The sequence below is a fragment of the Echinops telfairi genome, unplaced genomic scaffold (genome assembly GCF_000313985.2).
Source record: "Echinops telfairi isolate 266 unplaced genomic scaffold, ASM31398v2 ScPeMD7_7465;HRSCAF=8503, whole genome shotgun sequence".
NCBI classification, from domain to species: Eukaryota; Metazoa; Chordata; class Mammalia; order Afrosoricida; family Tenrecidae; genus Echinops; species Echinops telfairi.
Window position 1 is genome coordinate 1600432 of NW_022111365.1, and position 14110 is coordinate 1614541.

General features: G+C 43.6%; 1 protein-coding gene across 2 annotated transcripts in view; it reads left to right on the forward strand.

Moving 5' to 3' along the window:
* The window catches only part of ETS1 (ETS proto-oncogene 1, transcription factor), a 156956-nt gene that overhangs the window by 118119 nt on the left and 24727 nt on the right, over positions 1-14110 (forward strand). For both annotated transcript variants that reach the window (XM_045283655.1, XM_004714171.2), the window contains 4 exons: positions 3298-3417; positions 5528-5728; positions 8530-8607; positions 9838-10086. In XM_045283655.1, the coding sequence (XP_045139590.1) occupies positions 3298-3417; positions 5528-5728; positions 8530-8607; positions 9838-10086 (648 nt within the window). The remainder of the gene's footprint in view (positions 1-3297; positions 3418-5527; positions 5729-8529; positions 8608-9837; positions 10087-14110) is intronic.

Consider the following 14110-nt stretch of genomic DNA (forward strand, 5'->3'; position numbering starts at 1 on the left):
CCAGCGCCAGTGAGACAGAGCCTGGGCCCACCTGTGAAGGATATTGTGCAGCTGACAGCATGTGGATCTGGGTGTGGCGATGGAATTGAGGTGGATGGGATGGACAGGCAAAAGTAATCGTAGCTGCTTTCTTCAGAGGGAACAAGTGAGATCCCAGAGGTGCCGAATCTCCGGAAGAAAGCAGAACACTCAGGGAGAATTCTCAGCTCAGTAGGACTGCTCCCATCATCCGAACACGTGGCGTTAAAAGACACAAACTCAAAGCAACCTCTTTTAGGGATTTCTGCCACTTTCCATGTTAGCCTGGTGTCAAACTATCCAGATATTCATGTTTACGAGATGCCTACATCCTCCTAGCCCAGCTGGCACATTGGTCCCTTCTGCAGCACTACTGTTTGTCCATGTGACCCTGCCTGCATTTCCCATATGTGTTGTCTGACCGATTGCCTCCATCAGTGCTTTTCATCAAGTCATAAATCGAATGGAGGAAGCAAGCAAAGCAAGCCAGCATACCAAACAAAATCTACACAGTTCAAGTTCACAGAATTATTCTGCATGTGAGTGAAGGGAGGAAAGCTGATTCAAATTTGGGAAAATTTGATTCACTAAAAGTTTGATTGACTCACACAGTGGGCACATGGCAAAACATGTGATCAGTCAACAAATGTTTAGTGAATTGAATTTTCTCCTTTAGCTATAGTCAAATTGACTTCCACTCTTACGGGGAGACATTTCTGGACCTAACAAGTAGCTCTCTCTGAGGCACGTACAGTGGGAAGAAAGGGGGAGCATTGATGTGCTTCTTAGTGACTCACTTGATGATTACTTAGTTGTTTGAAGGGCTGGGCATTATGCAATCAACCCCCACTCCTATCCCCCAGGTTTACCCCCCTAACAATCTGGGATTTTTCCGTTATTTGTCAACCTTCCTGGAGGCATGTTGATTTTTCCACTAGATTTTATGGGCATGTCTCAGGGCAACCTATACTCGCCACTCTAGAGAATTTCAGATTTCCCACTGGAGGCAGAACCTGGGAGGGCAGTGCCAGGGCCTCTCCTGGTCCAGAGCAGAACCCTGACTCCAGAGTTTCCTGACAAGCTCTGCTGAAGAAAGCAAGCTGGAGGGATAAGTGATGCCTGCCCTGCATTCTTCCACTCGAACTTCCCTTCATAGGCAGTCTGATTGCGCCTCTTTTGTCAGAGGTCGCCAGTTGTCAGCGTTCTCCTCTTGTGTTTTCATTCTGTTCAGCCCCTGGTTCATTTAGGCATGTCCTGGGGATTTTTAAACCGGCCGAGGTTTAGAGATGGCTTGTTGAGGAGCTTCTGCAGTAGCTTGTCCTGGAACACAGCCACCTTCTAACTCAGCTTCCTGTGAGGCACTGAAGAGTCAGAGTGAGGATGGTGTCTTCTGGAAGTCACGACAGTCTACTGTATGGCTGCCAAAAGATTACAGAAAGGCCCATACGAATTCTCTTTCAACATACTCTCTTGTAGGAAATTGTGTTCAAGGTGAATTTGTTTAATTTCAACCATATTTATGTCCCGTGATTTGAATAAGGAGCTCTGGTGGCATGGTGGTTACGCATTGGGCTGTGATCCAAAAGGTCCTTAGTTCAAAATCACCAGCCTCTCTTTGGGACAAAGACAGGGATTTATATTCCCATAAACAGTTACTGTCTCAAAAAGTCACAGGGGCAGTTCTACCCTGTCCTATAGGGTTGCAGTGAGTTGGCATAGATAGGCTCAATGCCAGTGAGTTTGATTTGACTTTTATGATTTGAATATGATATACAAGTAAGTACAGGAGGGACTGGACAGAAAAGAGACCAGGTTGGACATGAGTGTAGTAAATGATGGGATATTTGTCAATCTACAGAATTTGGTACCTCACTTCTTTTCTATCCAACCTATCTTTGTCTTACAGATTCCAACTCCTGTGCACACTTCAAATATTTCCACTTACATTTTTTAACCTTAGCCGCCACCTTTTCAGTCCAAGACACACAGTCACCTCTCACCAAGATTAATGTCATAACACTTAACTGGTCTTCTCACATCCATTCCTAATTCCCTCCTAAACCATTCTTTACAGAACAGCTAAGGCAATCTTCTTAACACAAAATGTGGTCATGCCATTCTTCGGTAAAATTCCCGATAGCTTTGTGTCGATTCCAACTCATAGTGACCCTACAGGACAGAGTAGAACTGTCCCTGTGAATTTCCAAGACTGCAAATCTTCATAGGAATGGAAAGCCTCTTCTTTCTCCCCCAGAGCGACTGGTGGTTTCAAACTGCTGACCTTGCAGTTAGGAGCCCAACGCTGATTAAAGGGATATAATTATGCATTGCTTAATGTGCTCCCTGCAAACCTATTAAACCTCCTAAACTAGTCACACTGTGACCTTTTGGTATCGAAACTTAACAGGACTGACCCCCACCCCCCCACCTAGTCTCTGACCTTCACTCTGCTAATCCTTTTGTCATGCATGCAGATCAAAATTGTGCATTTGGTGTTCCGGCACCAATTCCAGAATTTCTGATTTAGGAGGCAAAGTGGGGCCTAAAGACTTGCTTTTCTAACAATTTCCAGGAAATGCTTGGTGCAGCCAGTCTGGGGGCCACTTTGAGGTGAGGCTTAGGTTACCCTTTCTGTCCTTGCATTGCTCTGGGCTTGCTGGGCTCCTGCTGTGTGTTCATGGTGCAGCTTCTGCTTCTCCCCTGAAGTCCTTCTTGATGTCACATGAACGTCTAGCGACGTAGATAATTATTTCATGACCAGAATCCTTGCAAGGATAAGCTATTCTTTTTCATGATTTAGTGATTCTTTCTATCTTATGCTGTTTTTCTAGTTTCTTGCATATGGAAAATGCTAAATGATTATTTTTTGAATGAATGAACACTGATATTTCCTTTTTACAGGTAAGTGGAAATACCTATTAACACAGACAGTGTTAACGAATACAAAAAGTAAGCAAGGATTATTAGCCAACCTGTACACAAGGAATGATTGCAGTTTGTTTGGTAGGCGGGGCAGCGGAGCATTGTAGGGTTTTGTCAAGGCCCTGCTACAGGTTCCAAATGAGTTGGCATCAATTTGATGGCAGTGGGCTTGGTTTGATTGGCACATTGTGGAAATTCCCAGCCCCCCCCCCCAAATTTTGCTTACTCGGGTTCAATAACGAGCACGCTTGTATCTCAGCTTACCTTCCTCTGCAATTCCCTGTTTTGTTTTATGGGCGGTTAATTGCCTATTCACTCTTGGTTTTTTTATTATGATTTGTGCTGTTTTTCTTACAGACATGGAATGTGCAGATGTCCCACTGTTAACTCCAAGCAGCAAAGAAATGATGTCTCAAGCATTGAAGGCAACTTTTAGTGGTTTCACTAAAGAGCAGCAAAGACTTGGAATTCCAAAAGGTAAGCTTGGGTGCTTGCAAAGGGAGAGGCCAGGCCCTGAGGGAATGCTCCCTGGTCTGTCTTCTCAGTGGGGTTGTAGGCAGCCATCATTAGTGACCATACTTTAGCCGGCAGCTACAGGTTGCTGCAGGCATCTGTTAGAGCAATCATAGACATGCACGCTAATGCTCCTTCATCTCCTAGGTTTGTCAGTGCCATCTTTGTCATGTGTAGTGATTCCTGGTATGTCTGCCCATTAGAATCCTTTCATGGGCTTCAAAACATTCCACAGCCTAGGTTCTACTCCAGACCAATTAAATCACAAATCTCTGCTGGTTTCGATATCTATCTTTTCAAGCTCCTCTGGTGATCCCAGGTTTCAGAAATAATTTTGGGAAGCACCGTCTGAATATCACGGAGTTCAGATGGATTACACATTGGGCAGCCAACCACGGGGTTGGTGATTTGAACTCACCCGTCTCTCTGTGGGAGAAACAAGAAAGATGCAGCTGTCTGGTCCTGCAAAGATTGAAAGTCTCAGAAACCCAAAGGGACTGTTCTGTTTTGCCCTATGGGGTCATTATGAATTGGAATCGACTCAGTCAAAGTGAGTTTGGCCTAGGTTTGGTCTAAACATCACTCTGGGGCTCCGTTGAAATAATTAGTTCAATGACCTGCATTTTGTGGAATGTAGTAATGTTGCCTTTCTAGTCCATCTGCTTTGGTGAAACGGGTTTATCCATGAATGCACGGCCACCAGAATTGATCAAAAGGAGAAATGGGTGGTGAATATTTAAACTGCCATCACGGAACACTTTATGAACAAGCCAAGAACAAAAAGAGCAGTTCTCTATTATAGAGTAAGCTTCCTATTGCTTTTAGGTTTGGCCTGTTTCACTGCTAGAGAGACTTACAGCCTAGTCAGACCAAAGCCTTAGCGAGATACTGTGAATGGCTATGTACATATTTTCCCATGTATACTACTTGACCACACACCTCAACTGACTGCAGTGCCTAATTTCTTCTGAGGAACAGCATGAAGAACAAAGTGAACTCTGACCGTAGGCTTCGTTAACGTCTTATAATGGAATCTGGCCATCTAACGGGGATCACTTTGGAGGGAAGTGTGCTGTGAGCATTTCAACCTGCCGTCATCACAAGTACTTTAAGTGTCATAGGTTGGTGTAGTCATGTTAAATCCGTGGCTGTGCACACACACTGCATGGTCTGTTCTACAATATTACTGAAGAGACCTTAATTTGTATATACTTTGCAGGATGTCTTGTGTTCTACAGGCACCTAATAAAATTACTGTTGCAAGTACCATTTGAAGGACTGAAGATTGCTAATTGGTATGGTCAATACCAAACATAATTGGATAAGATAAGAGTAATTAGGAGTGACGATCTTAAGTACAGTAGTTAGGAGCAGGGAAAAAAGCAGGGTGAAATCCCCAGTAGATACTTTCCTTTGTTGTTGCTTTTAGAGAAGCCATTTATTCCCTTTAAAAACCTGCGCAAGCCTAATGGGGATAAGGCAGTGGTAGAGGAGATTTGTGGCATCTGAATGGAGAGTGGAGAACACGTGTGTGACGTGTGACCTCACCATAGTGACTTCCTAGCTGGCAGAATAGAGAAAGTGTGATGCTGAAGGTGGGGAGGAAGGTTATAGAATAGTGGTTCTCAATCTGTGGGTCAAATGACCCTTTCACAGGGGTCACCTAAGACCATTGGAAAACACATAAATATTTCACAATATATAGTTTTGTGATTAATCACTATGCTTTAATTATGTTTAATTATGTTCAATATGTAACAATGACAATATATCTTGCATATCAGATATTTACGTTACGATTCATAACAGTAGCAAAATTACAGTTATGAAGTAGCAACAAAAGTAATTTTATGGTTGGGGGGTCACCATAATAGGCACTGTATTAAAGGGTTGCAGCATTAGGAAGGTTGAGAACCACTGCTTTAGAAGATCCCCAATGGGGCATTTATATACACATCGATGCTTCCTAATTCTATGAACCAGGATAGCATCCTCAGCCTAATAGCACTGCCCTGGGGCTCAAGACAGAGTGCAGAGCTGACCTCCTCTACTCTCCTTTGCTCTCTCTCCTCAGACCCCCGGCAGTGGACAGAGACCCATGTTCGGGACTGGGTGATGTGGGCTGTGAACGAGTTCAGCCTGAAAGGTGTGGACTTTCAGAAGTTCTGTATGAATGGAGCAGCCCTCTGTGCCCTGGGGAAAGACTGCTTTCTTGAACTGGCCCCCGACTTTGTTGGAGACATCTTATGGGAACATCTAGAGATCCTGCAGAAAGGTAAGGGTGTGCAAACAAGTTGAGTTAGGGACAGGGAGATAGCTGTGAGAATAGATTGACAAAATTTCCATGGGGGGGGGGGGTGCTGATTTCAGTGAGCTCTCTCACTCTACAGACAAGGGCCTCGTCCCGTGCCTGGCATATAGAATGTTGTCAAGAAGTATGTGTTCGTAGTTGAGAGTTTTACTATGGTTTTTAAACTTCAGAAAGATTGGACTCCTGAACCTTCTAGGTATGCAAAGTTCTGGCCCCACTCCTATTTCAGACGTGTGCACTGTTTAAACAAACAGTACCCACAGCCAATGCGTAAGATAGCTTGGTTTTTTTCCCCCCATTTATTTATTTATTTTTGATAGCTTATTTTTCTGACAATAATAACGCGCACACCTCAATTTATGGCAGTCACACCTTTGGTCACATCCACAAGGAGGCTTAGCCTCTCAGAGCTTATGGTAAGAGAGGTTTCTTTATCCATGAACTGGCTTGGAAGTGCAAGAATATAGTGCACCTTGTACAACTGAAGCAGAAGTGATGGGGGTATATCAGGACACCATGTGGCAACCTTGCAGTGACATGGCCTCCCCTACCAGCCTCTTCCAAACTTTTTGAACCAAGTGACTCATGTACCACAGTCTTGGCTGAAGACAGAAACAGCAGCAGGCGGCAAACTTGGGTGTTTTCGTGCTTGTTTTTTTTTTTCTTGAATTTCTTCTTAAAATAAATTGTAGTTACCAGCAGTCAGCAGTGTCCTCCAGCTGACTGTAAGCCTAGAAGCCTGTTGCCCTCTCTAACCCAGGCCCACCCCTTCTCTGTGGTCACCAGCGCTTGGTGCAAAGGATGGGTGAAGGGAGCCAAGTTCAGGATTAGCACTTTTATTCCACAGAATATCTTATTCCGTTTAAGAATATTTTCTACCTAGCAATGCTCAACAGGGATCTAAGTTAGATTCCCCTGGGAACAAGAGTATTATCTCAATCTCGTCTCTTCTGCTTTGGTCGAAAACTACACACATACACACAGAGAAGGAATAGGTGAGTCTGGGTGTGGCTACGGTTGCAGAGGACTGGCGAGTCGGCAGCTTCAGTGACTCCCCAAAGCTCTGGTATGTTCTCTGTGAAACGGCATCTATGCCCACATACTAGTGTTGAAACCAGCGACCTGTTGATAGAGGGGAGAGACAGGGCAGGCTCACACGTTATCTGATTTAACGGTTGACATAAACATAACAGCAGATTCCACTAGATTGTGTAACCCAAGTATATTCTGCGAATATAATGTTTCCCCCTTTTTGTCAGAATGGACCGGCCAGGTGTTCTGGGGCCAGTGAGCTGTCTCTGATCACAGGGAACAATAATACAGACATAGCATGTCCTTGTTACCCAAGTGCTTGAAAATACATTTCTCTTTTGATTCTCAAAATAAAACTGTGACATAGGAAGGGCAGTTCTGTTCTTGTCCTCATCTGTAAAATGAAGCTCACTCCGGTTAGTTGCTTTCCTCCAGATCCCTGATTTTGTTAACGTGGGGCTTCTCTTTTACAAAAGGAGTGAACTTTCTGTCCTGCGTTCGTCGTACAGTCATAGGGACTCAGTGGGGAGCCTCTGAGCTCCCTGTTCAGGTAGGTTTGGTGTGCCTAACTGCAAGGAATAATTTAGGAGAAATGGACTGGGTGTGCTCGAGACCAAAACCCATAGCACCGCACCCAGTCTCCTCTTGAGAGAGGCAAGAAGAAACCATCCCTCTCAGATCTCCGCGGGCTCACCAGGGTGTTTGTTCTGAGGCGATAGCTTTTGTTCTGAAACGAAACTAGAACAGCTCAGAAGCCAAAGAGCAAAGTTGTTTGGAGCAGAGTGGAAAGGCCAGAGGTACAGGGGCCAGAGGTACAGGGATGTTTCGATCTGATAAGCTGCTAAAGCAAAGTTTAATAATTTTATCTCAGCTAGAAACTGTTTTTCTATGCAGGCATAAACTTGTTTTCTCTGCAGTCTCTGTTCCCAACAAGCTATCAAATACTTGGGGCGGGGGTGAGGGGTGGGGGGAGACACACCAACATCTCTTTATGTCTACTTCTTAGAGTGAAATACAAGCAGACTGCTCCATTCAAGAATCAGAGGCCTCATCCTTTGATTCTAGTTCGAGAAGACAGAGGTCCCCACAACTCAGTGGAGAGCCTTCCTAACCATAGTTACCCATCATCCACATACCTCTCTCTTCCCAAGGAAGTTGGTGTCTGTGCAGCAGTTTAATTATGTTTCTCTTCTCCCCCTACATACAAGCTCAGTCATAATTTCATCAAAGCAGTTTCCTATTCAGAGTCCTACTTCTCAATTGCGCCTGAATTTGAAATCTGAGTACAATTAAAACACAACACAACACACACACAACTCCTAGCATTTGCTAAAAGAAAACAAGGACAGGAAATCTACTTGTCTAAAGATTACAATATATTTCCAAAAAGCTTTGATGAGTTGAAGGCTGGGGGCTGATCTTGGTAATGTCTTTCAGTCTTTGATTCTGATGTGATCTATACACATACAGCACAGATACATCTAGAATTAGGAAGATGTTAAATTCCTTTTTGCATCTGCCGAAACCACACACTTAGCCATTCTTTTGTGATCTCACCCTTAATAAGGCCCCATTCAGGATAGACTCAGACACCAAGCGCAGTTCAAGAGCATATGACTTTCTTAGAAGAGGGACCCAGATCATTGCCCTCCTTGCAGCCAAGATCTTGGTAGATCCAGTCTCACTTGTATGCTGACCTTTTTTTGTCTCATTCCCTGCCCTGTCTGTTGCAGAGGATGTGAAGCCCTATCAGGTTAATGGAGTGAACCCCACATATCCAGAGTCCCGTTATACCTCGGATTACTTTATTAGTAAGTTGTTCTTCCACTCCTCTTTCCTTATCTTGCTTGTGGACCTAAAAGGGGGTTCCTGTTCTAGCTCCTCTCAGGCTCCTTTATGGTAATTCCATACAAAATAATAATTGCTGAAGTATACAATCCCCTGTTATTCATTCAAAGGCATAAAGTTTCAATTCTTTGCATGTCTTATTTACGTGCAAGTTCCTCCATGCTATCTCTGAGATAATGGGCTCTGTTGGATCAATGAGTAAGCACTCAGCCCTGAATCAAAAAGTTGGCTGTTCAAACCCATGCAGCTGCTCTGTGGGAGAAAGACCTGGCCATCAGTCGTTATGAAGATGACAGTGTTCTGCTCTATCACATGGGGTCACAGGAGTTCTCAGATATCTTTCGCATCTAAGTTACACTTAGAAGTACATCTCCCACAGAGAAAATACCAGCTGGCCTGTAAACTTTTCACCTTATTTGCTTCTGTGCATATGGTGACAATCACAGGGTTAGGTTAGATATTTGATCTTGGTCCTTGCCCTTTTTTTTTTTTCACTTGTGAGTGGGACAAAGCCTGGTGCTATTGCATCAATTCCACTTACAGCAACCCCATGTGACGGAGATTCCTTTTCCCATAAGATATTCTTGGCACTGGTTTCCTTGAAAGCCATCCTCAAGAGTGTGCCAGGCAAGTTCAAACTCTGTTTCAGAAAACAAGCCTTCACCTTTCAAGTGTTACGGTTTACGGCGGGGAGAATGGTCCAGCAGGCCACTTCCATTGAACAGGGAACCGTCATGAGCTGGGGGCTGACTCAGCACCAACCATGATAACAACGAAAGAATATTGATGGAGAGAAGTTATAGGGAATGTTTTTTAATTCAATAGCTTACATGGGAAGATTGACTTTTGTTTTATTATTTTACCTTTTTTAATCCAACACCACTAATAGTAGCCACTATGTGTCAGAAATGGCACAGTTGCCCTTATTTGATTTTCATCATTGTATTAGGAAGATTTGAATCATCTCAATTGTATTAGGAGGAAGATCTGAATCATCTCAATTTTGTAGTTGAAAAAATTAGGGTAGAAAAAGAGAATCAACGTGTCAAGGAATGTAGCTATTAGGTAGTAGAGCAAAATTAGCCACCTTCTGAGAGTATTTTCCTCTTACTCTCTAAGGTAGACAGCTAGTTTGTTCTGCCTTTTAAGGGTGATGGACTCTCTTTCTCCAGCGGCAAACCCTCTCTTTTCAGGCTGTGGCATCGAGCACGCCCAGTGTGTGCCTCCATCAGCGTTCTCTGAGCCTAGCTTCATCACAGAGTCCTACCAGACGCTCCATCCCATCAGTTCCGAGGAGCTCCTCTCCCTCAAGTACGAGAACGACTACCCCTCAGTCATTCTTCGGGACCCGCTCCAGACAGACACCTTGCAGACCGACTACTTTGCCATCAAACAGGAGGTTATAACTCCAGACAACATGTGCATGGGGAGGACCAGTCGTGGTAGGTCAGATTTCCTCCTCTCTAAAAATAAACTGTTGAGTTTTCCAAGAATTACCCAACTTTGAATTTTCTCGCGCCCATATTTTCTTATACTGGCCTCTTAGATTATTCAGTGTAAGCCTTTTCATTTTAGAGCGTTCCTTGATTGTAGGCAAATCTATCACAATGACAAAAACCATGTGTTCATAGTAAACTTTTTTTTTCCTGGTACAGTATAGATGGATGTAGTAGCTTTGAAGCCATGTTTTCTTTTCTCAGAGAAATTCTTGCCCAAGTCCAGGATATACATAATTTTAAAATCAAGGAAGTAAAAGTTTGAGGTCAGCGTTACGCTTTCCTCCCAGAGCATCAACTACAGAGTCAAACTCGAGGTCTTGGTTTGGTACCTGTATCTCTGTCAGTTGCCCATCCTGGGAGCTGTAGCTTCTTCTGACTGCTTTGGATTGGGAAGACGATGGTCAGCCTAGATGGTGGTTTACTTGAAATCACCTGCATTGTGGTGAAAGTGTGTATTTAGCTAGAGGACCAGGGAGCAGAGCTGCCAAAGGAAGGTCCTCTTTGAGGGTGATGATGATGATCAAGGAGCCCCGGTGGCAGAGCGGGCTGCTTGTTGGGCTGTCAACCACCAGTTCAACAGCTTGAAAACACTAGGTTCTCTGTGAGAGAAAGATGATGCTTTCTACTCGCGTGAAGCTTTATGGTCGCAGAGGCAGTTCTACCCGATGCTAAAATGATCACTGGCGGTGAAGACCATGTTGCACAAAAGGGTAAGCAGCATGCACAGGATGTTTAAGATTAGGCACGATGAGCTCCGAGGCATCCAGACGCCTAGGGCGCCGTCCGGATGGTTTTATTTCTAACAAAGTGCAGTTGAACGTAGAGAGGGATTTGTTCATTTAGGCATACCAACTGGTTTTTGAAATTTTGGAAAAGGTGACTTTTCAGGGAGATAAATAACAAGCAGGAACAGAAGAAAGTTGACCAAAGTGGTGCTCAGAAACCCTTTGTAATGGAATACCAGGCAGGCCTGGGTCCGTTGATTAGTGACTTCAGCTCAAAGGCTGACCATGATATCACAAACTGTCTCTACTTGGAAGACTTAGTCATCATGTTTCCCCCCCATCCCTAAGCATGTTGGCCCATCTATATTATCACCTTTACAAGTTTTCACATTTCCTCCCAGCAGTCCCTTGTGTAGGGAAAGTCCCCACTCAAATCAGAACTTGTCATCTGCCCTCACAGGGCCCCAGGGTATTTGTGCTTCAGACAGAGGGTGATGGGTGGGACCGATTTTACCTTCCCCTTTCTGCGACTCTTTTAAGCTGTTTGGATGTATTAAAATACGTATGTATTTGTGGTCGGTAAGTGCAGTGAGGCTGATGATCTGGGGCCCAGGGAATCCATGTGGCAGAGTGCAACTGCTCCATAGGGTGTTCAGGCTAGACTCCTTCTCGGAGCACATGGCCAGCTCCTTCTCCTCTGTGTCGCTCAGTGGGTCTGAACTGCTAACCTTGTGGTAAGCAGCTGAGTGCTTAATGGCTATACCACTAGGTCTAAACTTCGAGTAAATCCACCCTCACATTGTTCTTAAATTGTGCTTAGCTTTATAGTTGTGATATTGTCCCATTGCTCTTGTGTTTGTTCCTCAACATCCTGCTAAACCCCAATTAGTGACTTCAGACAAAGAGTGACCCTTACAAAGGGACATTAAGGTAGTTCTCTCTGGCTCCAATCACCCATTTTCCCTCTTAGTTTCCGGCAGAGACCACCTTGTGCCGGGAAACTTATTGAATGTTGGGTGGACTGCAAGCAGAACTTAGTGCAAGTGTCAATTGAATCTGACATGGTATGATTGACTGTCAGCTGGTTATTGCTAATAATAACCATGGATTTTAAATAGTGCTCTATAGTACATGACATGCTTCTGTTGAAATCCTACCTATTTGACCAGCTCTGAGAACTGTCTTTATACACATATGCTTAATGATTCAGTGTGGGACTACCCCAGCGATTGCTTTTGTGAGTTGGGGGTCTGCTTAGAAGAGCCAGGTGGCTTTGAGAGCTTTCTGAGGTGCTTCGCAGAAAAGTTGGCTTTGGAGGTCATAGAGGAGACATGCTCTGTATTAATACAGCAGCATAACCAAGACTCCAGTCCAGTGGATTTGGCCCATTTTGGAGAAAATGCCTATAAATGAACCTTCCCTGCTCCAGGATTGTGGAATAGAGCTAAAATGAAAGCAGCCTCCTGCTCTCAACTAGCAACTTTCAACAGAGTTGCCTTTGGCTTGTGTTTGAGGTATTGCCAGAGAAGAGTCACAGCTAGTTGAGTGTCATTGCTGATGGAAACTCCTTGGAACCCCAATAGTTTTTCCAGTGGGAATTCTGGTCCCTATGCCTCCAAATATAAAAATTACTTCCAGAGATAGGCTTTTCCAGAGAAACTCAAGTATCACAACTGCCTAAAGAACAATGACCTGGCGGGGTGTTCTTCATGGAAACATAAATCTTCTCTCTTAGACTTGGCAGAAAAAAATGAATGGCCATTAAGACCAATAGCTGGAATGAGCAAACACCTTATTATGAGATGCCACAAAATTTCCTGTTGTGTTAAAAAAGAGATAAAGACATTCCGATATGCTGTTTTCTGGAGTCATTGAATTTCTGGAAAGGTTGATCCCTTCATTTTTAATAGAAGTGGCAGTGTGGCAGTGGACTAGACAGGCAAGACATAACTGTGAAGCTCTCTCGTTTGCTTCTAGAGATCACCTTTGAAAGGGTGATTAGTAATGAGATGAAGCTTCTCAAACAACTACTTTTGCATCAGACTGGCCAACAAACATTTTGGTGACGCAAATGTTAGACTTATTTCTGGGTTTATTTGACCTGCTGATTCAAAAAATGGCGCCAGTTTTCCCCTATCAACTCTACTTTTTTTTTTTACCTACGGAATTTATGCCATATAAAATTCTTCACTCTGCTAACCTATAAAAAAACCATGATAGTGTAATGTAGTGTGCTACCTAGTCTGAGATAGGGGAAGTGCACGTTAGCTTTATGTAGTTTGTGTTGAACTAAATATTTTAGGCCAAATTTCACATGGTGGCCTTTGATCCAAAGATATTGCTGAGCAGTGCAAATTACATGAACTTGGAATTTTCCCCAAGTATCATTCCACCTTACTTAGGAGCTGAATAGCAGGCAGTTCCAATTTGTTATCTTAAAAAGGAGCCAGAAATAAGAGTTAATGTGCCATAAATGAGGAGCCCTGATAACACAAGGGGTTATGTGCTTAACTGCTAGCCACAAGGTCAGCTATTCGAGCCCACTGGCCGCACTGGCTGGTAGTGAGTTTGGTATAAAAAAATAGGATAAAAGTGTTATGAATCCTAAAATGGGTCTATCAGGGTTCAAAGTCCTTTACTAAAATGTTCCAGTTTTGTTATAGATGGTACAATTTCTCTATCTGTGCACAGAAACTCTTTTGAAGAAGTTAGAATTTTTCTTATTAAGAAGCTTGGATTCAACTCCCACTCTTAAACATGTAACATAAATTATCCAATGACTTTTAGATATTAAAATGCATTCTGAAATGGCTACTGCACAATTTGAAGACAAAAACTTTAGATCTTTAAAACGTTTATGCAAATTGCTCTGAAATCATACATTTTAAACACTTTGAATTGCCCTCACACCTTCCACATAGGTGTTTTTCAATTTTCCACACTTCTCAAGCCGCGTTCTGGTTTTCCAATATCCAGTTGTAGTTTTAGTGTGTATCGCACAGCCTACCATTCCAAAAAGAAAAACCTGCTGCCACCCATGAGCAATGAAGAGGGATTTCTGGAGTCCCGGTTGCCTAGTGGTTACACTCTGGGATTCTAACTGCAAGGTCAGCAGTTTGAAACCACCAGCCACTCGTCGGAAGAAAGACTGGCCTTTCTACTCCTTTAAAGAGTTACAGTCTTGGAAACCCACAGGGGCACTTCTACCGGGTCCTGTCAGCATTGGCTCGATGGCAGTGAGT